This window comes from Hakea prostrata, chromosome 10 (genome assembly GCF_041222555.1).
Source record: "Hakea prostrata isolate BN-2017 chromosome 10, UWA_Hpros_2, whole genome shotgun sequence".
In the NCBI taxonomy this organism is placed as follows: domain Eukaryota; kingdom Viridiplantae; phylum Streptophyta; class Magnoliopsida; order Proteales; family Proteaceae; genus Hakea; species Hakea prostrata.
Window position 1 is genome coordinate 21,339,551 of NC_142609.1, and position 27,864 is coordinate 21,367,414.

The 27,864-nt window shown below is 36.4% G+C and overlaps 1 protein-coding gene across 6 annotated transcripts in view; it reads left to right on the forward strand.

Moving 5' to 3' along the window:
* The window catches only part of LOC149002281 (folylpolyglutamate synthase-like), a 108,312-nt gene that overhangs the window by 57,207 nt on the left and 23,241 nt on the right, over window positions 1-27,864 (forward strand). For all 6 annotated transcript variants that reach the window (XM_089136161.1, XM_089136160.1, XM_089136162.1 and 3 more), the window contains 3 exons: window positions 3,024-3,133; window positions 17,487-17,547; window positions 17,708-17,791. In XM_089136161.1, coding sequence (XP_088992287.1) covers window positions 3,024-3,133; window positions 17,487-17,547; window positions 17,708-17,791 — 255 coding nt within the window. The remainder of the gene's footprint in view (window positions 1-3,023; window positions 3,134-17,486; window positions 17,548-17,707; window positions 17,792-27,864) is intronic.

Genomic DNA, 27,864 nt, shown 5'->3' on the forward strand with positions numbered 1-27,864 from the left:
ACCAACTAGATACACCTTCAGTTTAGTGGCCCCACCTCTTCCTATTTGTTTTTTGCAGTAATTACACTCGCTCTTCCTTCTATCAGCTGTCAGTGACCTTCCGTGTTGCTAAGCTATGTTTGACATCTTTGAAAAAGAGTGCCTAATACAAGAAATACACACTAAGTATATTGAAAAGCTCCACAATATGCTCCAAAAATGACATATATGCTTCTAATAATAACCTCCTATTTTTAAATATATGAAATATATATATATATATATATATATATATATATATATATATAAGTATTTTTTTTAATATATAAATAATTTAAAAATATATATAATACACACTATCTTAAAAATCTCCACAACATGCTCCAAAAATTGCATACAATGTGTTCACTAATACTCTCCTATTTTTAAATTTAAAACAGAAATTAATTATTTTTTTAATATTTAAATATTTTTTTATTACTTAAATATATATTAAATACAGTAAAATTACATAATTAACAGAAAAAAATTAATTCAACACCATCACAGCAATATGGTGTCTCAACTCTCACATACATTAATTTGAAGCTCATACATCTACTATACATATACATTCGTAGCAATATACATAATTTACTGAATAATTTTTAATAACAGAAAAAGAAAAAAATAGTAGGAAGAATAAAATAATTAATTTTGACACTACAAATTCATAGATCAACACTCTAAAGTAAACATGCTTAAATTTGGAAGCGATCTAAGATGATTTAAGGCACAAACAAAACAAAAATAAAAAATGAGGAAGTTGGTTATTCACCTTGCAAGATTTGAGAAAATGCACAAATGGAGGAGAAAATCTAGTGTTTAAATGAAATGGAGTTGTAGAAATTAGGTGAAAAGAGGGATGAAAGCAAGAGAAATATAAAAAATTTCAAAAAGGGGTTGAAACCACCCTGGCGATATCGCTCAAAACAGGTAAAATCAGCGATATCCCGAAAATGAGCTCAAAACAGGACACTTTATAGGCTACGATGGTGTCGTTTTGGCTTGATACCATGTCGAACCGAAATAGTGTCTCGATTGATACGAAACGATACAGGACACTTTTCGTGCCTGTCCTTGTGTTTCGTTTTCAAATTATGCAGACATATTGAGCGATATTTTGACCATATCGATCGAATTTTGTTCCATGGTTGTATTGAAAAAATTTGACCCAACCGCTTTGGTCGCCTAGGCAGAGCCCCAATCGCTTTGGTCGCCTAGGCAGAGCCCCAATCGCTTTGGTCGCCTTGCCACATTGACAACCTTGAACTCGAACCGCTTGTGACCACAATTACATTATGACTATCTTTGAGCTTGATGGATGTAATTTGAATGTTTACGTTATCTCCTTGAGATTCTTTAGATTTAGCCGTACTTATGGTTGAGTCACTTGTAAGTGAAGACATTAAAACTGAGGTCGACATCAGTCAAATCAATTTCCCAAAACTTGAAGTAGAATGAGCACCAAAAAAAAAAAAAAAAAAAAAAGAAAGAAGAAAGAACTACAACATTAGGACCGAATAGGAGACGAAAAAAAAAGGGGGTTGGAAAGTGCAGCAAAGGATGTAATGAAGGTAGGTAGAAAACAATATTTAATCCAAGTTTTGGAACTTGCAATAGTAAGGTAATAGGTAGAGAAGATTAGTTCACATGAATACCCTGATCTAACAGTCCATAATATACAACATTAGGTGGCTGCACACCAAGGAATACAGAAAAATAAAAGAGAACTTCAAAAGAAAATATAGAGAACAACACTGTTTTGACTCAAAAAAGCTCTAATGTAATGTTAGAAAACATGCTTTAAATAATCAAAATAGCAAGTGAACTTGAACAGAGGAAAAAGAGAAGATGAAGAAGTCAAAAGAGATGAAGAACCACTAGAAGAGGCCTACGATTCTAGCAAAAAGTCTAGAATCGTAGAGCCCTTTTATTTATAGTTTCTAATGAATTTAACACAACTTGAGAGACAAGTAATTGTCCTCTAGAAAAAAAGAAACAAAAAATTACAGCTTTAGTAACTTTCTAATTCCTAAAATAGAAACTACTGCCAAAATAGAAAATGTGCTTTCTAGAAACTCCCAGAACTTGTGTAGCAAGATTCCTACATCAGAAATAGAAAGTAGAGTAGTATCACTAGCATAATATTGTCAATGTGAACATAAAAACAACCCAAAACTTGTGTATACTTTAACACCCACAATGGATCTTCCTAGTGAGCATGAATTATTGATTTTATGTGGATGTTACCATCCATCTTTATTAGTCAACTCCCTGGTTCTCATCTTTTAGAGTCCCATAGCTTTCAATTGAGCGGCAACTAATCCGTAAGCCTTCTTATAATGGGTTGCAGGAGCTTGGGAAGACCAATACACTCCTACAGTCACTCTTTCCCATAATTCCATATTGTGAATCAATAGATTTGTGGGGTTACAAAATTTAAAAGTTGACTGCAAATTTGGGTTCAAGCGTGATACCACCTGGGTGACCAATGTCATGCCTGGTGCTAGACCTAAGCTGTGCCTTAAACTACGTATTAACTTCTACCACATTACTCCCCACCCACCCTCCAAGAGAAAGAAAGAGAGAAAAGTTTACCCGTATTTTTAGCCGTTAAAGATTCTAAGTTATTTAACAAATTCTCTATTTCTTACGCTTTGAGGGTCATGTATTGAAGTTGTACTGTTAAATTCTTTAGATATTTCATAGAAGATGTTGGAGTTTAGTTTATAAACGAACTCTAGTGGAAAAAATATGTAGTTTGAAGCATAGCAGGTGGATAGGTGATGAAATGATTGAAATCAATGAGATAATCCAAAAATTTGAAACAAACCAAAATATACCTGTTAATATTCAATGCTGTATAAGCATCCAGTGCTTGATTGGGCCATGGATGTGGATGAGAAATTCACATTATCTTGCATATTAACTAAGTCATCTTCATGAGTAGATTTTAAATTGTTTGAATGTGCTTTTGTTCTCAATAGAAAATTTTGTTGCAGGGATCAACATGTACATTTTGTGAAGCCATTTTACGTGAATGTGGTTTTAGAACTGGACTCTTCACATCCCCACATCTAATTGATGTCAGGGAAAGGTTTCGTATAAATGGGTTAGTATTTAGAAGCATTATCATTGAATAGCTATATATACATTCTTTTTTTGTTTAATGGGTTTAACTACACTTATTGTCTGGTTTGATGCAAAATTTCTATACACAAGCACCATGAGCACATTCAACACACATGCACATGTGTGTGCAAACAAATTCAATACTGCTGATGTTATTTCATTAATGCATCGGATGATCTTTATTCTCGATGTATTTATGTTATATGAATTTTATAGGGTACTAAGTAAGTTTGTTTAGCTAAATGGATATTTTTGTAAATAAATTGAAGAGTTTGTGTGTGTGTACACATGTATTTCTGGGTGCACTTTTATTTATTAAATTCTATGTTATTTCAGTAAAGAAGAGGCTACTTATAGCCTCAAAAGGAAAAACTCTGACTGGGGTTGGGAATCCCTAATCGATAAGGATCCCAACTCTTTACCAAGACACTCAGAATGAAATCAAATTACTACAAGACCTCAACCCTTAGATTGGAATCTTACTAAAACACACTTTAAGTTAACTTAATAGCACATGCTAATTAAGATAACTTAGGTGTCAGACAACAACTTTAAATCAAATTAGAACTCTCAAAATAAAACGAACTCATAAAAGATAAGAACCCCCTTGGATAAGGAATCTTATCTTATCCATAACTAACTCACTTATGACGGACTTGGACTCTTCATAACTCAAAACTTATTGACCCAAATGAAAAATTAAATTGGATCCATTACCTTTGGATCAAGGGGATTCAATCTAGACCCATATTGATCCTTAAAAGGCTTGGAAAATTACCAAAATATCCTTGAGGGGAATTCAGTAAGCTTTGGATTAGCTTCTTTGGTCTAGTCTTTGGGCCCAATTATTATTATTATTATTTTTTTGGGGGTGGGGGGAGGGTGGGGGGAGGGGGACGTGTTCACATCACTTATTCATCACAAACTGATTTCTTTTATAATAGGCTTGAGAATATAAAGCCTTTACAGGACTCCAAAGTAGACCAACTTCAAAGAGGCCTAACTTGACTCAACTAGGGTTACCCTTATAAGTTAGGAGACCCTTTACAAATAAACAACAGCCACACATAAATAAAAGAACTTAACCTAAAATAAAAGACCTAATTATCCATAAAAAGTCCTACTTAAAAGAAAGATTCTCTATACACAAAACTCAATTACTAACTCAATCTATGAAGTCCAACCATAATTGGACTAGGATAATAAAAACAAACTCTGAAAAAAAAATCTAATTAGGGCTGGAAAATAACCAGATTGCCCCTGCAGGGTCTCTGCCAGCCTAAGGTTTTGGCAAGTAACTGAATTCTGGTTCACATCAGCTAGCTAGATGTTTTTTAGGTATAGTGGCTTCTCTTCAATTCCGATAAACGTTTGGTGATATAAGTTGCATTCAGTTCTTTTGTGCCCAACAATCAATGTACTGATTGCCATGCAATGTCACCTCTGGGTAGTGCCGAACCCCTAGATGACCTCTAGCTCTACTCATGCATCTTTGAACACCCATCCCCTACCTCTAGGAACTCCCCTTTGCTTGCTTCTATGAGTGTTGTCTCTTTGCTTGCTTCTATGAGTGTTGTCTCTTATAGTCCAACAACACCACTGTAAAGGCTTTCATATGTCATTGAAGACCATCAATTAATTTCTTCAGACAAATAAAACAAGGTTTTACTTATCTAGTTTTTCCCCCCTTGCCCACATATTTGTATTCTATATAGAATCATTTTTCTTTAGAACATTCAACAATAAAATTGGCTGCCCTTAACAAATCCGAGTATGAAATGACATTGACTACTTCAAAAACATGTAGAAAGCCCTTTCATATATTTTTAAAATTTTTTTCGAATGAATTTGTTTCTTTAATTTTCAAAGGCATATCAACCTATCAGGTACTTTTCCCTATTTTTCCTAATTTTATACTTTTTATACAAGTATCCTAACTTTCAAAAAGCAAAATATCCAGTTATGGGGTGGAAAAGTATTTTGAACCTCCTTAGATTGGCTTATGGAGTTTAATATATATTTATTCCATCACCACAAAATACATGTGTCATGTGCTTCTTTTTTTTCTTTTCTTTTTCTAGTAACATTTTTTATATAAGAAATTTTTATTTTTCAAGTTACAAAAATAAAATAACTGTACATTTTGCTGAAAAAAATTTCTACATTGTGAGTTCGTCGATTGCACAATGCTGTTCAACGTATATCAATTTCATCATTATTGAACAAGTATTGTACATGCATTTTCAAAAATTCTAGTTAACAGAAAAATGGGATACCTCAGTTTGAAGAAAGCACCAAATGTTGATGTTGGAAGGCTCAATCTACATCAACCACACGTTTGTTGGAAAGGATGCCATGTTTCCCCCTTTATTTAAGTAAGAAATCAGAGAAAACAGGATGAAATGGGACTTTCTGTCGAAACTGTGTTGTTTCCTCTCTCAATCATCAAGTTTTTGTTTTCTAAAGGTTGAAATTACAACCAGACGCTTTGAATTTTTAAAATTTCGAAAAAAGTACTAAAATACTGAAATTTCAACAAGATTTCGTTGAAATTCCAGTACATTTCATTTCACATGTTGTTTCTTTTCAGGTGACTATGAAACATCTGAAATCTCACGAAATTTTGCTAGATTTCAAGCTTGGTGAGCAAGGAAGAATTTTGGTCGAAACCTGGATTTCAACCCAGGGAAAGTGTGAAATTTCTAGGTTTTGACTGAAATATCAGTCGAAACCAGTTTTTTCCCCTAAAGTTTCGACCTTCTAGATTCTTGCATCCTACCTATTTCAATCATAGTAAACACAGTAGACCTACTAGTTTACCAAAAAAACCATTGAAAAGGTAGCATTCAAGTATATAGTATTTATGAGAAGAACCAAGAATATTACCAAGTACAAGTCTGCGTAATACATGTTTTCATCTTCCCTCTGCTCCCCATACAAATGACAATGCACGTCCGATGATATTTGCTCTATATAGTTATCGACAACTGCAGCTCTGTATGTAGCCTCATCCACATGCCTAAGATGTCCTAATAGTGGGAAGTTGGGAATTTGTGGATAAGGAATTGGCTCAACTGCAAATGAAAGGGCTGGTGAGGGTTGTGGTATAGAGTGGAAGATCTGCTCAACAAATAAAAAAACACCTTGGTTGTCGGCAGAGACAAGGAACACTATAAGCTCTATGACCATAAGGCTTCATTGGTGGCTGACTTTGAGTTTGATAGCTAGGAGGGACACCCAAGGTCCATAACCATAAGCTCCATAAGTGGACCCAGTAGAACCAACACTCTCCACAACAATATCATATGCGGACTCTGTTAGCCTATGCCATCCGGATCCTCCAGAGGTGGAGTCTTTGGAATCATCTATGTTCATCGATCTCATAGAGCCCACCAAGCTCTCCGCATCAGCCAGATGGTAAGACCCATATGATGGCATGTCCTCTGTGCTATATCTGTGCTATCTCCCCTTCCCTTTCCTCGAATATGTTGATAAAACATTTTTGCCTTGAGATGCAGCCATAGTTCAAAATGTTGGCGATATATCACCAAATCGCCATGTTGCTCCCTAGCGATACGACTCTCCCCCATACGATTTTTACAATTAATTGACGATATATCTTTGATTTCTCGGCGATATATAGGGGAGTGTTGGTCGATTTATCGACCGAATTTTTGCCCAATTTTTACACATTTTCTCTCCTCTCTAAAGCTTCCTAGAGCATCTCTCTCCTATTTTTTGCATTTTAACCCTATTCTTCTCTGATCTTCGATGTTTACGAGTACATCTTGCTTTGTTATTGCCGCTATCATATTGTTTGTGTCGATCAGGCGGGATTACCCATAGATTTGCGAGTTTTTTTTATCTCACAAGTTTCCATTCTTCTCCAATTGATTTTTGAGAAAATGCATGCCATAAGATTGTTGGATGGTTATAAAATTATAGTGTGTTGAATACCGTGAGCCGATTTACGAGCTCAGGGAGTTGGAATTTTTTTTTACAAAATATATATTTTTTATTTTTGGGCTTAAAAAATTGTCTTTTTCTACACTTAAAATGCTTAATAAAAAATAGGGAAAAAGGTTTTAAAAATCCTAGAAAATTATGGAATAGCTGTATAAGTATTTTTCAACTACTACCCATGTAGTTACATCACTAGTTTTGACCTTGAACAGCTTATTGTTTTGCCAACAAATTAGTAAAAATTCATTTTTATATTTAAAAATAAAGGAAAAATTGCTAGTAAGGTACTTAGGTACATGAATCATGTCTTTGTGTAAAGAAAATATTTTTGTGTTGTTTAATGACTTATGGAATCATTTTAAATTCATTAGTTATTATCATAGTTGTCACGGCGATGAGGCGATGCAAGGCGGTTTAGGCTAATTGAGGTGATGAGTCGACGAAGCGCCCTCCGAGGCGCTTTTGAGGCGGTTGAGGCGTTTTAAGTGAAATTTTTAGTGTACATCTCATTCACTCTAAATCTATCATATCTTATATAATAAAAAAACTAATATCAGACTACCTCAAGTCATCCAACATACTACAAACCACACATAATAGGTCCTCAATAAAAAGTTGCGAGAAGAAAGGAAGAGAAGAAGTTGCTTGTCGCTGGCCACTGCTTGCCGGAGTGTCATCGCGGGAATGGAAGAGAAGAAGAGAGGAAGAGAGAAAGAGATTAGGGATTAGAGTGAGAGTGAGAGACTTGAGTCAAGAACTTATTCTCTTTCAATTTTGTTTGTTTTTATTTTTATTTTAACATTTGATCACATGTAGCGTCATTATACATATGCATATAGGTTCAAACAATAGATACTTTACAATCGGAATCTAATAAGTATTTCAATATATGCCTTTGATTAGGCATTTTTCTCGTGATTTAAAAAAGAAAAATAAAAAGCGGACGCCTTATTGCCTAAAAATAAGGCGATGCCAATTTGAGGCGCTCCGAAGGAGCCCAGACACCGAGGCGACGATTAGGCGACGCCTTGACAACTATGGTTATTATGTCTGTTAGTGGGAGTTAGAGGGGAGTTGTTCACAAGGTGGACGGGGACAGCCACAGGGGCCACGACCATAGGGAGAGCCTCAGAGACCAGCAGCAGGAGGAAGGACTGACCCAACATGGCAGTACTGTGTGGCTATTGATGGAGATAAGAATAAAATACAATGTAATTTTTGTGGGGAGAGAATCTACTCAAGTGGCATTAGCAGGTTTAAGGGTCACATCACTGAGAGTTTGCAGGATGTGACCACATGCATAAAGGCCCATCCAGATGTAGTGAAGGCACTTAAGGATTTACAGAAAGCGAAGTGGAAGAAGGAAGAGGATAAGAGGAGTGTGAACAAAGCACTAGATGATGTAGTGCGGGGATTGTCATCATACATAGATGATTCAGATGATGATCAGGATGTTGATCCTGTTAATGTGGCGAGAGATCAGGAGTAGAGGAAAATGTGGTGGGCCATGGCAGAGAAAAGGCGGATGCATTATCAGGAGCATCTGGATCTGGGGGAGGGGTGGTGTATTTGGCATATTTAACAGATCACAATGTCAGAGGGCCCCTTGTACAACAGATCCAGTAAAACCAGCACCATTTGATTATGCACGCTGTGGGGACCCAATCCTAGAGCTGGAACCTAAAGTTTTTAGGAGGAAAGGGCCCAAGTCGCCTTTTTAAGATTTCTGGTGAGAAGGTATGGATGGCTAAGAAGGTTAAAAAGGCAATGTTAAAGTGGATATATTACAGTTCTATTCCAGCAAACACGGGGTAGGGTCCATACTACAGGCACATGATCGATATACAGATGTAGGTCCTGGATATGGAGTCCCACCCCTATAGAGTTGATGACCACCTTCCTTAAGGAGAAGGAGGAGCTGCAGCAGTATACAAACATTATGAAACCCTTCTGGGATACATATGGATTTACCATCATGTTTGATGGATGGACCTGTCCGACGAGAAAATCCATCAACTTTATGGTGTACTATGATAGGAAGACATTTTCTTAAAATCAATTGATGCTGCTGGTCATATAAAAGACCACAGATATAACATTGGTCTCTTACAGGATGTGATAGATGAGGTTGGGAAGAAGAATGTGGTGCAAATTGTCACCAAGAATGGCTTCAAATTCAAGAAGGCCGGTGAGGTGTTCATGAGTTCACCAGACTCTCATCTTTTTTGGACACCTTGTACAACTCATTCTATCGACCTCATGTTAAAGGACGTTGGAAAAATTAGCATTGTCTAGAACAAAGTTGAAAGGGCTAGACAGGTAACCAACTTCATCTACAATCATGACACTGCTCTGGCCATGATGAGGAGATCATGTAGAGGTGAGTTGGTGTGACATGGTCCGACAAGATTTGCGATCAATTTCGTTGCCTTGAGCAGTATGCAAAAGAATTCGAGCCTCAGATCCATGTTTGTAATTCCAGGAGTGGTTTGATTGGGTTGGATCCAAGTAAGATAACTTATCCAATATTTCATTTTACAAATTATTATACTATAACTATTTTGCATATCTACTATCTACTGACTCAATAAATTTGTGATAATTCAGTATGAGCAATGGGCGCGAGGCACAAAACACAATATCATTTGATGATTTCTTGAGAAATGTGACGGTGGTGTTATAGACCTTAAGAGCCCATTATAAATGTCTTGCATATGGTGGACTCCTCCTTGAGGGGGACCCACTATGCCCCATCTGTATGAACCCTTGAGAGTATGAAGGTTGATATAAAGGTAGAAAACCCTAGAGGTTACTTGGCTTTCTTGGATTGTGTATGCATGATGGATTGCTACTGATGCATCCTCTATATAGGGCCAGTAAGTAAATATTGTGGGTTGTTGACTTGTAGGTATTAGTAATTCATTCAATCCTAACTCTAAGTTCTAACTATAAGCTTTTATAATTGCATAACCTATTTTTTAAACCTTAGATATCAGTATAGTGAACATTTGGGGTTGAACACATACATGTTGAACACATAAGAGAGGATAGTAAATACTTAATAGTGTGACAATATAATGAAAACTAAATTGATTTGTAGAGTTTACAACTCACCAGCCTTATGTAGTGGATGCTACAACATAGACTCTCATCTAACTTGGATGATGTCGAGGATTTTCGTGTTGCCCTGTGGGTAGACCTAAGCAACTTGTTGCTTCATCCTATTTGCTGCAGCCCATATGTGGGGTAGAGTAGGTCTTCTCTATTGATCTTCAATCCTCAGCACATGCCCCACAGGCTCAAGCATCTTTACCACTGTCTTCACATTATTCCCGAAATTGTCATCTAGTATGGTCAATTGTGCTCTCCTTCCTCCTACGGATGAAGAACCCTCTCAGTTAAACCACTTCTCTGATGCAAACATGCTTCTAAGTTCAGCCTTCCTACTCTCAAGGCTTTGCAGTGATATCCAATTGGTATCAAATCTAGTTATGCCTGGCCTCACTAAGTCGCCTTGACACTTGTCCCTTATCATCTTTAATGCATAGGTGTGGTTATAGATGAAGGTGCTAACTTGTTGGGCTTGCTTCACAGTTTGCTTTACAAGCTTGACCTTTCCCATGTCCTTTAGCATTGATCAATGTAGTGAGCATGGAGTCCAAAAGAGCCTATATCTGTCCATCAAGGCATCAATATAAAGTTATAATTTGTATATGTAATGTAATATGTATTTAGAAATTAAAATTAGTACTAGAAGTAGAAGCATATTTTGATACTTGGAGTTTTGCATCATCTTCAACCCAACTTTCTTGCAGTTGGAGCCATTATTGGTCAAGATTTCGATCACATTCTACACTCCAACCTCCTTCACCACTTGCTTCAATAATTTGTAAATGTATTTTGCATCCTTCTTCTCACTACGTGCATCTACTAACTTGAGGAACACTGTCCTCCCATCACAATTCTACATGAAATTGATGATGGACTCTCTAGTGGGACCAGTCCAAACTTCCAGCCATCACAGTCAGTTCATGATAAGCCCACATGCGCTTTAATCCATTAATGTACTCATTCAAATCCTCTTTATGCTTAGGCAAATAGACATTATATATCTCATGTGGGGTGGGCCCTTATACACCACTCCCACCCTGCCTATCTCCCTAATCATATCCCTATAGTAAGGCCATTGGGCTATATGTGCTGGAACACTATGGTACATAGCCCATTTGGAGAAAGCCATCCCCACTTTCACCTTTATACTCCCCCATAAGTGCTTCAACTTTCTCTACTTTTTCTCAGGCTTCCTAGATAGAGCTGGATCATTTTGAAGAATCTCAGGATTCGGATCTGTAGGATCTGTTGATGAAGCTCAATCCCTTGTTGGGGCTCGTGGGATAGGAATCTCCTCCCTCACACTCTGACTCCTCATAAGGACTTGGGAACTGCATGTGCCTCCCATACCTACTGGCTTTGTAGAGGACTCTGAACCCATTGCCGTATGTTGCTTCCTCATGTCATCAATCCTAGCCTGCTCCTTACTCATCATCATCACCCTCCTCATCTATGCAGACTTTGACCCTCCATACCCTCCTGGCTCCTCTGGATCGAAATCTTGCTCTCCTAGTTTTAGAAGGTCATTAAGGCATGCATCCTTGAACTCCTCCCTTTGTGTTTTGTTCTCTTTACTCTTTTTCTTTTCCCGATCCAAGTAAGCGGCCATTGCCTTCTTGACCTCTGCGGGCACCCTTTGGCATCCTAGTACATCCCTACTTCCCTTAGCTAGATGCACCTTTAATTTAGTGGCGTCATCTCCTTCTATTTGTTTATCGGAAATTGCACTTACTCTTCTTCCTATCGGTTGTCAAGGGTCTCCTATGTTGCCAGGCTATGTCTTAATCTTATAAAGAAAGTGCCAGATACAAAAAATACACACTAAATATCTTAAAAAGCATTACAATAAGCTCAAAAAAATTACATACATGCTAATTTGAATACTCTGCTACTTTTAAGTATATAACAAAAATTAATTAGTATTTTTTTAACATTTAAATAATTTTGAAAATATTTTAATTTAATATTTTCAAACAATTAAAATTAATAATTAGCAACAAAAACATCTAATTTAACAACATCACAACATAGATGAAGTGATGGTGTTTCGCATTCATCAATTTGAAGCTTATATCAGTGTACACATGTGTATTTAAGGAGTACGCATCTTAGAAAGTTATTTATAAATACAGAAGAAAAAAAAAGTAACAAATGCAAAAATTAATTTTAACTTCACATAATCATAGATCAACACTCTAAACTAAATATACTTTAATTTTGAAAGTAATCTAAGTAGCTTTGAGCCATAAACAAAACAAAAATAAAAAATGGATTACTTTGTTTACTCTCCTTGTTTGATTCTCAAAAACCCAACAATAAAGAAGCAAGAGTTGAGAAGGAATGCAAAGGAGTTGCTAAAATGAAGTGAAATTAGGGTAAAATGCCAGAGAAATGGAAAAAAAAAAGGTTTAGGGTCGAAATCTCAAGGGGCAGAAATTTCATGTTGTTTCAACCGAAATTCCGTGTTGTTTTGGTCGAAACATTTAATTTTAACAAAATTTTGCAATTTCATTTCAATTTGAAAAAATGCAGGAATTTCGCTAAAAATTTGGACAATTTCGAGTAAAATTTATTCCATGATGGTGAGTGCCTTTTGCATTGGGTATGCCCTTGTAAGGTAGAGTTGTTGTATGGCCTGCTTTATTATCTTATCTAGTTCCATCTTCTTGGGACATTTATTTTTTCTTCATAGTTTAAGCCGTTTGTTATTAATATAATGAGGGCACATATGTAGACTTTCTATATTGAGAATGATCTTTCTTTTAGTGGCATGGTTTGAAATTTCTTGAGATCTCGCTCGAGATCTTGCTATGTTGAGATAACAAGTTGAGATCTCATGTTAAATCCCATTTATAGTTAATCTTGACAGAGATCTCAGTCCACTCAGCCACTTTAAATGCCATCTTTTGGGCGAGATAGGCATTTAAAGGAAATCTCGAGGCCTCGCAACTTGCCAAGACCTATATTGCTCTCTCTCTCACTCCCAACTCGTCTAGACCGTCCAAACCCTCATTTTGTCTGATTTTTCGAGATCTCGACATGTCTCTCTTTCTTTCTCTCTCGTTAAGACCTTCCAAACCTCCATTTTTGCCCTATTTTTTGTTGAACTGACATAGGATCTTGACCTGTAGCAAGTATTGGCACATCCAGGTTAAGAAAGGAAGATCAAATTAAGCCATTTGAAGTTCTTCAACAAAGGCCACAATAGCTATTCATAAGCCCAAGCCCAAACTGCGAAGGAAGTCCTGAGGCCCAATGTGAAATCCCTTACCAAGCCTAATCCGGAAATCTATGTTGTAGGTCCGAACACTCGAAGTCAAGGTAAAAGACAGTTGTGGATCCTCTCAATTGAACTCATTAACTTTGACCTAGAACCAATGGAGATTAATAGTGAAGATTCTATTATGGAGACCTTGAATGACTTTGAGAGAAATGTTGCTTAAATGAAGATGGACTTGGGAAGTGGAGTTTGTGTACAGTGTTGACACCTCTGGAAGGTCCTACATAATCAGGTAAGACCCTTTCTTAAGTTGGAAGAGGACTCAAGTGGTAGAGTTGGCTTCTGGGAACCAAAATTCGGCATTTACCAAAAGAAGACCCCTTTGGTCGAATTCACACCACTTTGCCTATTTTGGGGAATTTTAGGTTTTTGAAGCCCTATATATGCAAATTTCGATCTAATTCACACCCCTTTGCCTCTTAGCCTCTAAAGAATGTGAGAAGAACCCTAGAGCTTCCTCCTCAAGCCCAAGGTTGATTTCAAGCATCTAAGAGGTTCCTCCATTGAATCTTCTTCTACAAGTTAGTATTCGATCCTATTCTTTATTGATCTACTCTCTTTACTGTTTCTACTCTTTGTTTTGATTGTGGAGGAAGGTCTTACACTACTATAATGACCTAATCTCTGATCCTCATAGTCTTAGAGAGAATTCCGAATTCACTCTATGCTTTCTGTGAACAACACGGTGAGATTTCGATGTTTTAACCTAGCATGAGATCATGATCTATTCTTACTGTGGTTGTTTGATTTCTAATCTATGTTAGATGTATTCTTAAGTTGATTTATAATCATGATCTACTATTTTCTTATCTTTAGAATGAATCCCCATTCATTTTAATCCTTTCGTGAGAATTCGCGGATCAAGCCTATTATGTGATTTATTAGATTTCTATTCCAATGACCTTATTTGATGTTTAGATCATCATAGATAGTCTTAGTATGTTATTTTAGAATTTTCCTAGTAATTTCGGAGTGTTTGGATTTTAAATGATGAGTTTCTGACCAATTTTGGAGTTTATTGTCCATAAACAGTAGCTTTGGTCGCCCCAAGCTTCCAAAGGGCCAAACGACCAAAGGGCCCAGACAACAAGTTTTGCCTCCGTTTCGTCTCCGATCATTCGGGTTTGTTCCTTATACTCCATACATGTTTGTTTAGGGTTGTTTTGGTGATTTTGGACTTGCTCTTTAATCACTTTCTCGAAGATTACGAAGCGAATACAAGGTGAGTACGTTCACTCACAATTTACGTAATTACATTCTATACTTTGTTAGATTGTGTTTGCATATGATAGCTACTGTTTAGAACTCTTTTCTATATTGTTTTACTTCTGTAATTACAATAGGCTATTCATGATGTGATTTACATACTTGAATTGAATATGAATGAAGGAATTGTGAGTGGACTTATATATGATGACTATGGAATCATGATGTGATGTGATTGCCTAGGTTGTGGTTGTGGAATGGGGAATGCCCTTTTGGCGTTTTTGTGATTAGACACCAGTAGAGGTGGTATGGGACGCACTCCTATGGTGCCCCTTGGTGCTTTCTGTAACTACTGGATGACATACCTAGGATTGGTCTAGATGAGTTTGGCTAAGGAAGACCCTGCCATATCTGACCCTATCGGAAGGGGTATTGAGACCGAGTGACCCGTGGCAACAATGGGGATTGGTGGGCGCTCAAGACCGATAACCAACCCATGAGAGGACTCAATCACATTGTGGGGGCCATCCATTGGTAGGGTTGCATATAGTAAGCCTGGGCTTATGGGCGCTCAAGACTGGCAACCAACCTGTGAGAGGACATGAGAGCTTCCCGTTTATTATATGTGAATTACCAATAGAGTTAGAGTCTACGTAGCCGAGAGGGAGACGGTGCCCCTGGGGAGGGAGATACCAAAACGGACTGTATAGGCATGGAACGGAGGCTATCATACTGGAATGGACTGTCTAGTGCATGAAAGGGAGGTATCCGACTCCGAGTAGATGTGACTCAGTAGATGACTTGCATTGGCCTAGGTATAACCCTGACATGCGCTGGTACTCATACTAATGGTGGTGAGCAATAGTGTTGACCTAAACCCTAGCCATTGAATGTTTAAGAGGGATGCCCTGACCCAATTGCCGCAGAGAACCTAAAAGACGTGCATCAGGGCCGTGAGGGAAGAGTGACTGAGACTACTCAGAGGAGTATGGTGTTCTATCTAATGCGTATCTGCCACTAGAGACCAACATATATAGAGTTAGAAACATATTTGCATTCATTGTTTCATGTCTTTGCATTATGCTTGTTATGAACTACTTGTAGTTGTTTATTGTGATTGAACTACTTGCTGAGTTCTGTTGAGCTCATCCTTCGGGGGATATGTTTTTAGATGACTTTACAGGTTCGGAAGAGATCCCATGCACTAGTACGGAGGACCCTTCCTAATTTGATACAGCTGCAGACACAATGGGAGAAGCTAGTGACCAGTGGTACTACCCGTACACCGGTATGGACCACTTTGATGGCTCCTATTGATAGCAGTAGACACTATCTTGCTCGCCGCTGGGATCGTGAGTTAGATGCTAAACTGAAGATGCAAGTGCATAAGCCCAAGGCGAAGAAGACAAAGGTTGAGGAAGACGATGAAGAGCCTATAGAAGAATTAGAAGAACAGTTTTCTTTATGTTCTTAGTTTGTTTCAAATGTAATAGCTTTAGCGTTACTTTAGAGTTTTGATCTACTCTTCCGTTTTTTATCCATAGAGTTATTTTCCCCGAATGCTCTATAGTTGATCTTTGATTGGTATCATTATATTTTCCACACTATGATTATACTTTAGGTTTATTCTTTGATTAGTTTCTTAATATGTTTATACATTGATTATTCATTGCTCGTGATTGTGTTATTGTGTAATGTGGGTATATGATCGCCTAACTTGACCATGTGACTTATGGATCACACCTCCGCGTATCGCGGTTAAGGTACTAGCTGGGGGGATGTGACACCCAAAATCATATAAAGCCTCTATTGGCGTGGGGGTGCTACCCCTTGCAACCCCCGAATCCCGGTGTGCACTGGGGGAACGGTTATGGGCAATAGAATGTGAAGCATGAGCCATACCCAACACTTCTATTATGAACTTATGATTTATATTGATCTTATGATGGTTGTATTATTGTACTTTAAAGAGTCGAGAATGTGATGTATCTTACTCATATGGATGGAATTCTGTTGTTATTTAAGTTATTTGATGCATCTTATCAGTTGCTTTTCATTTATATTTCTTAATGGTTCTATAGTTCGTGTTTTATAACCTTTAGGGTCGAGTTAGAACTCATACTTAGGGTTGTCTTTTCACAAATCAAGGGTCACCAGCATGTTTAGCAGGCCTAAAATATGTTAAATTCCAACTTTGAGCCTAACTTGACCCTTAAAACCTCCCAAGATGGGTCTCAAGTTCACTCGAGTTGGCTGGGAAAAAATACCAGATCTTGAGCGAGATCTTGCCAACTCCAGTGATCTCCCTTATTTTTTTTTAGCGGGGGGTGGGGGTGGGGTGGGGGGCGAGACGGGTGTCAAGAGCGAGATCTTGAACCATGGTCTATGGTTCTTAGAGTAAACAATGAAATTGCAATTGTGATGGTGATACTGAACTGAATCAATTCAACCCCACCTGATCTTGTATTAAGATAGGAAATTACAGACACCATTTGAAGGCTTAAAAAGAGTTGATCAAATAATGTTGGTTTTCAGTATTCTACTTGGCTTTTGGAGGGTCCTAGGTTTTACAAGGAAATCTCCATCCTATCTTCCCAGTTGAAGGCAGGAGAGATACTGGGTGACAAGAAGCCTATGTCCATACCATCTGCGCTAGCCAGGACCTTTCTATTCGTTTATCTGCTAAACTGAAAATTCATAAATTCTTTTAATGTGTCATCTTTTGGGTTTTGGGTCATGCTAGTAACATGTGGCACTAAATTTGTCTTTATAGGTTGGACATTTCAGAAGAGAAATTCTTACAGTACTTCTGGAATTGTTGGAATCAGTTGAGGGTACGTATATTGTTCAGTGGGTAGTTTGATGGATAGCTGCTTGCTATATAATTAGAACGTAATTGTTAGAATTTTTTCCCTTTCTCCGTGAGGGTTTCTGTTGCTCAAATTAGCTCCATTTGAAAACGAGCTGCCTAATCATGGAAGCTTTTGTGTGCAGGAAAAAATTATGGATGACTTACCCATGCCTCCACTGTTTCAGTTCCTCACCTTATTGGCCATAAAGATATTTACCTGTGAAAAGGTTGGTTTGCATACTGGAATTGCTTTTGTTGATTTAGCAGCTCGTCTATACTCGATAACATACATTTTTCTGCTGGCATTTTCTAGTTAACCCTTTTTTTTTATTCAAGCTGAATGTTGCAGAAATCCAAATAGAATATTATGAGGATCTCAGTACTGCAAAAGTTGAAGGATTTAGTAGGAGAATAGATGGAAAAAACCAGAATTATTTGTACGATATGACATCTCTTGTTAGGATTTCAGTGCCTGAGCCTAGGGACCTAAAGAAAATTGAGAAAGAAGTAAATGAAGAAGACTGAAGAAGGAGAAGGCGAAAGGGTGAAAGCTCGCATATACGTGTCTCCCCTATGAGTATTTATAAATTAGAAACTCATCTCAGTTTAGGAAAACTTAGTTACACCAAAAAGTAAATATTGTATAAGATTACAAATCTCCCAAACTACTAAAAAGGAAACAATCTTAGGGAGATAACTTTTCAACCAAGCAATAAGGAAAATAGAATGTAAACTATACTATGCAACTTCTGAACTGAACATGGCCAAGTTTATCCACGAAATCTTCTTGGACATGCTAAGCCATAATTGTCAACACTCTTCCTTAAGCTGGAGATAACTTCTCAACCAAGCAATAAGGAGGATAGAAAGTAAACTATACTATGCAACTTCTGAACTGCACATGGCCAAGTTTATCCACAAAATCTTGGACATGCTAGGCATAATCGTCAACACTCTTCCTTAAGCTGGAGATAACTTTTCAACCAAGCAATAAGGAGAATAGAAAGTAAACTATACTGCACAACTTCTGAACTACACATGGCCAAGTTTATCCATGAAATCTTGGACATGCTAAGCCATAATCATCAACACTCTTCCTTAAGCTGGAGCATACAAGGGCTACAGCTTGGAATAACGAGAACATATCATAGTTGTCAAGGCGTTGCCTAGGCGTCGCCTAATCGTCGCCTAGGTGTCTGGGCTCCTTCGGAGCGCCTCAAATTGGCATCGCCTTATTTTTAGGCAATAAGGCGTCCGCTTTTTATTTTTCTTTTTTAAATCACGAGAAAAATGCCTAATCAAAGGCATATATTGAAATACTTATTAGATTCCGATTGTAAAGTATCTATTGTTTGAACCTATATGCATATGTATAATGACGCTACATGTGATCAAATGTTAAAATAAAAATAAAAACAAACAAAATTGAAAGAGAATAAGTTCTTGACTCAAGTCTCTCACTCTCACTCTAATCCCTAATCTCTTTCTCTCTTCCTCTCTTCTTCTCTTCCATTCCCGCGACGACACTCCGACAAGCAGTGGCCAGCGACAAGCAACTTCTTCTCTTCCTTTCTTCTCGCAACTTTTTATTGAGGACCTATTATTTGTGGTTTGTAGTATGTTGGATGACTTGAGGTAGTCTGATATTAGTTTTTTTATTATATAAGATATGATAGATTTAGAGTGAATGAGATGTACACTAAAAATTTCACTTAAAATGCCTCAACCGCCTCAAAAGCACCTCGGAGGGCGCTTTGTCGACTCATTGCCTCAATTAGCCTAAACCGCCTTGCATCGCCTCGTCGCCATGACAACTATGGAACATATATAAAAAAACTTCATCAATCTTAAGCATAAATAGCAATAGTAGATGTTGATAGACATTGAAAGAACTTCACCTAGGAGATAATTAACTTCAACATAAATAAATAATCTTCATGTTAAGCAATCCTTCCAACAATGAGAATAGTAAGCAGCAAGGTAGACAAACATATCATAAGTATAGTAGCCATGGTAACATCAAAGACATAATGCCTGTAGTAGGGAGGAATCTCCACATTAGAAGATAAACTATGCAACTCCAATGTCCACACATGTATATAAAGAATGCAGCTCTAGTGTCCACACAAGCAGATAAAAATTGCAGCTCCATTGTCTGCAGGCTCTTTATGTATGCTCTTCACAAGAAGGTAAATAGTAGGTAGTAGGTAGTAGTTTTGCTCAACCAAAGGTAGAAATATAATCTCAACCAAAGGTCTCTTCAAGTCAAATAACGGTAGTATGAACAAATAGGCAGTATAGTTATTGTAGACCAAGTAGGTATATTAAGGGGCAGTATAGGTTATTGCAAACAATTAGGTAGGTGAAAGCTAGTATGGGTTTACTACAGACCAAGTAGGTAGGTGAAAGGCTATATGGGTCATTATGCACCAGATAGGTAGGTAGTTCTTGTTGCTGTAGAATACCATCTTAAGATAAACGTCTCGGGTACATATAACATAAAGTCTCCAGTCTCCTCCTTGCGTGTAGCATTGCAGATGGACTTAATAATAAGAACCAATTACCATCATCTCAAAGTATGAGCATAAAATAAATCAATAAGCAAAAGTAGCCTTCACAAAGCAGTGTATTTTTCACCAATAAAGTTGATCAAGCAACAATAAATCGTCTCACAGGCAATGGTCATCAAGGTGGCAAGGTGACCAGAGCGGTTGGGGCTCCGCCTAGGCGATTAGGCAAAAAAGTGGTGCTTAGATGGCAATAAGGCAACCAAAGCAGTTGGGTCAAATTTTTTCAATACAACTACTTTTAAACTGATAATTTCTATTATAAGCTAAACAACCACTCCAGAATCAAATTCGTCCAAAAAAACAAGCATTCAAGAATCATAATTATGAAGGATTATCCAAAAAAGAACACAAATATAAGTTCATTTCATCAAGCATCATAACATATGGCTATGAACTATATCATATTATAAGGATGAAAATGAAAGTAATAATTTTACATTTTTACTTACCTCTATGATAATGTGACGCCAAATAAGTGTCTTGTTCATCTAATAATTCATTGATTCCTGATTTTGAAATGACTAACTATTAAATTTTTATGTGGCTTTGTAGAATAAAATTTGATTGAAAAAAAAAAAAGGTAAGAAAAAAATATTACTATGTTCAAAATGACAAAAAAACAAATGCGTTGGCGTCTAGGCGGCAATAAGGCACGTAAAGTGACAAACCGGTAGCAATTAGGCGAAAAAAAAAGTTGAAAAATAACATGTCAACAAAGCGGATCCATATATATAATCTCTAACTTCAAAACATCAAATACAAAGTAACTGACAATAAAAGAAAAGTACAACTCAGTGCTAAGAGGAGTGCCTCGGTGGATCCATCCTGTGAGTTGAGTAGTACTATGCCTGTAACATCCTCTCCTCTAACCAACGAACATAAACATCACATGACATTTTATGTCCATGGTTGTTAGGGTCATGGTAGAAGATCTCACTCTCAAGCGATGTCTCGCCTCCTAGAAAAACCGAGATCTCGACCATCTCGGCAAGATCTCGGTCGAGATATACAATTTTTTTACGTCAACTCGGTGGCCCATCTCGGTGGATTTTAGGATCCCAATTGGGTTGAATCTTGGTATTTAGCGTATTTAAGGCATTTTGAACACATTGGTGGCCTTGGATTTGTCAGAAAACAACCGTATGTATGATTTTTAAGTCTACCATAGTCTGAAACTGATATGTTGTAGGATTAGGGAATGCAAGGTTATACAACATGTAATATAGAACCTTTAAGGCATATAAATGAAAAGCAAGTGTATCAAATGCTCAAACAACCTTAATGTTATCAAAATTTCATCCATAAGAGTATCATAATCTCAATTTTCAAGAATAGAATAATAAAATTATACAATCATTAGAAGTTCTATATAACTCACAAAATCATAAGTTTATAAGACAAGTAGAGGATGATTGATCTTCCTTTGATGTTGTAGATGTGCTAAAAGTAGTTGCAAGTGAAAATTCAGCCAAAATCCACACAAATAAGGCAAAAATTGAGAGTTCCAGCGAGATCCAGGGCGAGATATGGCGAAATCTCGAGCGAAAGAGATATCCTAATTCTCTGCTCTCGACCTCCATCTCGTCTCGCTTATGTGAAAAAATGAGATATCTCGCGAGATCTCCCACCATGGTTAGGGTAATTGACAACTGCAAGTTTATAAGTCTAGTCATCAATATGCCTAAGATAACCAGTCTGAGGGAATACGTAATTTGGATAGGGAAGTCCTGATGGAGGGGGTATTTGTCATAGTATTTAAGGAAATATGAAAGAAATAAAAAAAAAAAATTTAGAATTTGGGAAGTTGCGAAGCTTGCAGGAAAAAGTCTCAGGTTTCCACGAAATTTTCCAAGTTTCCACAAAATTTCCCATGTTTCCCTTGAAATTTGGGAATTTTTTTTAATGAACCAGTTGGTCCAGTTAGGTTGAACCAAGTTTCGAGGTTTCGACAAAATTTCTACGGTTTTGATCGAAACTTTGGATTTTTTTCGGTCACCTAGTTTTTCCTTTCTAGGTTCCCAAAATGGAAAATTTTGCAAGTTTTGACTGAATTTTGTTCTATGCTGTCCATGGAAAAAAATCGAGGGAAATTCAGTTTCGACCAGGTGAAAATGGGAAACCTAGGTGGGAAACTGGGAAATTTCGAGGAAACTTAGGACTTTTTCGTGCAAGTTTCGACATTAAGTTTCGACAGGTTTTAGGGAGTATTTTAAGGTGGGACTCTACACTTGAGCTAGTTAGAGTATAAAGAACACATTTGTTGTATTTTGCTAAAAAAGTCAATGTAGATATGTCATTCAATGTACATAACATCAATGTAGAGTTGTCCAAGAATTACACTATAAACTTAATTACTTAAGTACATAACATTCAATATATAATTTCTAACTTCAAAATATCAAATACAAAGTTACTAATAATAAAAGGAAAGTACAACTTAGTGCCAAGAGGAGTGCTAAGAGTGGATCCATCCTGTGAGCTGAGTAGTACTATGCCTTTAACATCCTCTCCTCCAACCAACGAACATAGACGTACCATGACATTTTATGCTTATGGTTGTCAAGGTAATCTACAACTGTAACTTTATAAGTCTAGTCATCAACATGCCTAAGATAACCAATCTAAGGGAATGTGCAATTTGGATAGGGAAGTCCTAATGGAGGGGGTATTTGTTGTGGTATTTGGGGAAGCATGAAAAAAACAAAAAAATTGAAAATTTGGGAAAGCTACAAAACTTGCAGGAAAAAGTCCTACCTTTCCACGAAATTTCCCAGGTTTCCACGAAATTTGGGAATTTTTTTTCTCATTAACCAGCTGGTCTAGCTGGGTTGAACCAGATTTCGACTAGTTTTGACTGTTTTAATCAAAACTTATGATTTTTTTCGGTCCCCTACTTTTTCATTTTGAGGTTCCCAACGCAAGTTTCAACGAAATTTTGTTTTATGGTACCATGTTAAGATTTCAATTGCTGTAATCAGCCTAGGGACCTAAACAAAATTGAGAAAAGAGGAAGAATAATGAAGAATAAAGACTGAAGAAGAAGAAGAAGAAGAAGAAGAAGAAGAAGAAGAAGAAGAAGAAGAAGAAGAAGAAGAGAAGAAGGAGAAAGGAAAGGGAGAAAGAGGGAGAAAGCTTGCATATATGTGAGTATCCCTGTGAGTCTTTATTTATAAATATAAACTAATCTCAGTTTGGGGAAAAAATTTAAATTGAGTTATAGAAAAAAGTAAATATCATATAGATTACATAAGATCTTCGAAATTTACTAAAAAAAAAAACTATCCTAGGGAGATAACTTGTCAATCAAACAAGAAGTAAATATTGTATATACTACATAAAATCTTTGAAATTTATTAAAAAGGCAACTATCCTAGGGAGATAACTTGTCAACCAAACAAGAAATAAAATAGAAAGTAAACTATACTAGGCAACTTCTAAATTGCACATGGCCAAGATTATCCACGAAATCTTGGCCATCCTAAGCCATGATCATCGATATCTCTTAATGAACAAACTAAAATAAATAACTGAGTCAAGTTGTTTATGTATTATTTATGTAATGAGACCCAGTGGACAAGCCTGGCACAATAGTTTGGTTGTGCTATTGCAACTTGTTGGTTGGGGGTTCAAAACTTGGAAATAGTCTCTTCTGTGAACAGTGGGTAAGGTTGTGTACATTTAACCCTTCTTGACCCTGTAGCAGCTGAAGTCAGTTGCACTAGGATGCTCCTTGCATATTTGTTTTACGAGACATCTAAAACTTAATTCATACTATTGATGTAAGCTAAAAGATCTAGAATCTATACTAATGTAGTAATGTTAATAACATCAGTTGAGTATATCATGTTTGCTGCTGATGAAAACATAGCTAATAGTTGGAAGCTTAGAAAAATACCTCATGCTCAGGTCGTTAGTAATGATGTCAAGGCAGCAAGGCGACCAAAGCGATTGGGGCTCCGCCTAGGTGACAAAGCAGTGTCTAGGAGGCAATAAGGTGACCAAAGCGGTTGGGTCAAAATTTTTCAGTGCAACTACTTTTAAACTACTTTTTAATACAACTACTTTCTATAATAAGTTAAAAAAAATTCAATAGTCACATTCATCCAAAAAAAGAAAGCATTCAAGAATCATAATTATGAAAAATTATCAAAAAAAACATAAACATAAGTTCATCTCATAAAGCATCATAACAATGACTATGTACTAACAGAGGGAACATGATAAATTAATTGATTTCATTATCTTGATTTCCAAGTCATTGTCCATTAAATGATACATTGATTCTTGATGTTGAGTATGGCTTATGCTTCACATTTTGTTGTCAACTAGTATGAGGGTTGGGGAGGCCGCCTCGGCAAGGGTGTGGGGGCAATGCCGCCGGAGCTTGTAGAGGTCCTATGTCACTTTGGGTCTCGGAATTCCTTTGCAATTTGGGACTCGATTCTGAAATGACTAAGTTATTAAATTTATATATGGTTTTGTACAATAAATTTTGATTTAAAAAAATATTATGTGCAAAATGTCAAAAAAGCGGCTGCTTTAGCGTCTAGGTGGCAATAAGGCATACAAGGCTACAAAGTGGTAGCACTTAGGCGGAAAAGCGGCAAAACTGCGTCAATTAAGCTGTTCAAAACAAAGCGGTTGAAAAACCACTTTGCCGCCTAGGCAGACGCTTGGACAACACTGTCTAAACTTATAAATATAACCATCTTGTCATGTGAACTTACTAATTTAAACATTGATGGAAAAGATAAATATGTGTGATATCCAACATATTGTAGTTGTTTGAGTTTGAGTCACAATGTATTCATATATGTATGATTCTTGTGGAAACTAGGCATATTATTCTATGGAGCGGAACCTGCAACTTCATACTGATAAATTTCATGCTAATCATCTTAACGTTCATTAAAAAGTCCAATCCACCATATATATGTGGAAAATTTTTCTCTCCCCTATACTTAAAAGTCTTTTTTAATTCTCAACTCCTCTCAAAAGTTTTGGTTCTGATTCCCCCAAAAAAGTGAACTATTACATCTCCTTCTCTCCTAATATTTCAAAATAGCCAAATTACCCTTATTTTTTTATTCCCTTAATCAATTGCAGTGATTTCTTCTCTTTTTTTAATATTATTTTTTTCTCTTTCTCTTCCATTTTCTTCCTTTATCATTGGAATCCATTATAGTGGTATACTTTTTTATTTCTTCTTGTTTTATAGGAACCCATTAAATTGATTAGATGTATTTTTCTTTAGATTTTTGCTTTTACCCTCTTTTACATGAATCTATAAGCATAATTAGTTATAATTTTTTCTATTAAATTGATTGATGTATAATTTTTTTTACTTTCATCCTCTCTTATATGAATTTTATGAAACATAATTTGATGTACTTTTTATTATTTTATTTTTTATTCACCCTCTCACATAGGATCCTATCAAAAGAGAAAATAAAAAATAAAATAAATAAATAATTGATAAAGAAGAATAAAGGAAAAAATTAGCAAAAGCATGGTGGGAGATCTCGGGAGATATCTCGTTATTTTGGGATAACAAGACGAGATCTGAGAGATGGGAGATCTCGCCACCAAATCTCACCATCTCGGGTTGAACCACCTGGTTTAGGGGTTTTAAAACCCTCTATCTCGCTTAAGAGAGGCATATCTCGCCTTTTTCTTGCTACAACCCTCAAAACTTGCCGAAAACTTGATTTTTGGCTGGAATTTTTTGGGGGTTCAACTTCTAAACATCCTTAACACATCTACAACATGAGATTATCATCATTCAAGCCTATTTCAACTAGATCTTCAATAAAGGTAAGATTTTTCCCTAAATTTGAATTTTTTCAAATAGAATGTTCTACAATGGGTGTATGAGTGTAGTATAAATATATGTTGATCTACTACCTTTAATACACTTTCATGAAAACAAATGATCTACTAAAAGTCGAAAACTTCTTATGGTTGTAAAATTTTGAAAACATTTAAGTTCTTTGATAGTTTGATGTGTAATGTATTTGATACTTGATAGTTGATAACTTGAATTACGCGATATCTTTATATTACATGTTGTCTAACCTTGTATTTCACAGCATTTCAGTTTTACACATAGGGTCGACTTCGAAGACATACTTGGGGTTATTTTTTCACAAATCTAAGGCCACTAGTGTGTTCAAAATGCCTTAAATAGGCTAAATACCAAGTTTCGGCCCAATCGGGTCGGGACCTTTAAACCCACCGAGATGGGCCACTGAGTTTACGCAAAAAATTTTCTATATCTCGACCGAGATCTCCGTATTTTTAAGTGGCGAGATCTCACTCTCAAGCGATATCTCCCACCGTGAGCAAAAGGACACCTAACTTTGTATAAAAGCTTTGTATAAAAGTAAAAGAAAAGGAAAGAGAAAAAGAGAAAAAGAGAATAAATCACTTTAAACAATTAAAAGAGTAAAAACCAAGGGTAATTTGGCCATTTTAAAACATCAGGAGAGAAGGAGAGCAATAGTTCACTTTTTTGGGGCAATAAGATATAAAAATTTTAAGAGGGGAGTAAGAGTAAATAGGGACTAAATATAGAGGACAGATAGAAGTTTCCCCCTATGTGTATGTATTAACAATAGTTTTACCTTAAAAGAAATGCTTGAAATTCGTAATTCTTGGTACAATGACATAAAACAATATAGAATTAATATAAGGTTTCTTGTTTGGTTTTCTTCATATGCTGAAGAACATCAATTATATTACCCTTGGAATAATGGAATTATAAATGAAACCACAAATCCTTACAAAAAAATGTTTTGTTAATCGAACTAAGCAACAAATCACTTTTGTTCATTGTCCTTTCCCTATAATCCATTATTCAGGATAATACTTGACTTGTCACCATTACTTTTGATTGAAGGAACCAATCTGGTAGGCACAAAGGCAATTCCTCTTGGTTGAACAAGTCTTATCTTGCTAGAGCTTCATGCTCCAACATCCCTTTCGACACTAATAGTCTTTTGCAGAAACAACAATAAGACTTAGCAAATTAGCAACCAATAACCAAATGACCCAAGGTGTTTAAACCAAGGATGAGCAATCTGAACAATCTGATGAAAGTCTTCCAAACCCTGAATCACCAACAGTGTCAGCAATTGAAGTTCCTTCTAGGAATTCATCACTGATGATGATTAGGTTTGATAACCTTTTTCAATTCATAAATAATTGCTCTGGCAAGACTTTAACAATCCAAATAACCAGACCCAGAAGGATGGTTTAACAATAATTTCACCTTGGAAGAAATGCTAGAAATGCATAATGCTTGGTACAATGACGTGGAACAATATAGAATTAATATGAGTTTTTTGTCTGGTTTTCTTCATATGCTGAAGAACATCAGTTAGATTACCCTTGGAATAATGGAATTATAAATGAAACTATAAATCCCTACAAAAAATGGTTTGTTAATCGAACTAAGGTACAAATTACTTATGTTCATCCCCTAATGGACCAAATTATATGAACAATCTCAAGCAAAGAAGGTTTAGCTGCCCCTTTAAGAACAAAGAAGGACTTAAAGGAGGAAGTCAATGAAATTTCGCCAATACAAATCTCCTAACAATTAGTGAACAACTAACTAGAGTTGGAAACCTAGTCCAATAATAGAGAGAAATAGCCATAGACCAAGAGCATCAACCAAAGGGGTCTGTGACAGCAACTTTTCTCTGTTTTGCCTCTGTTTCGTCTCCGAT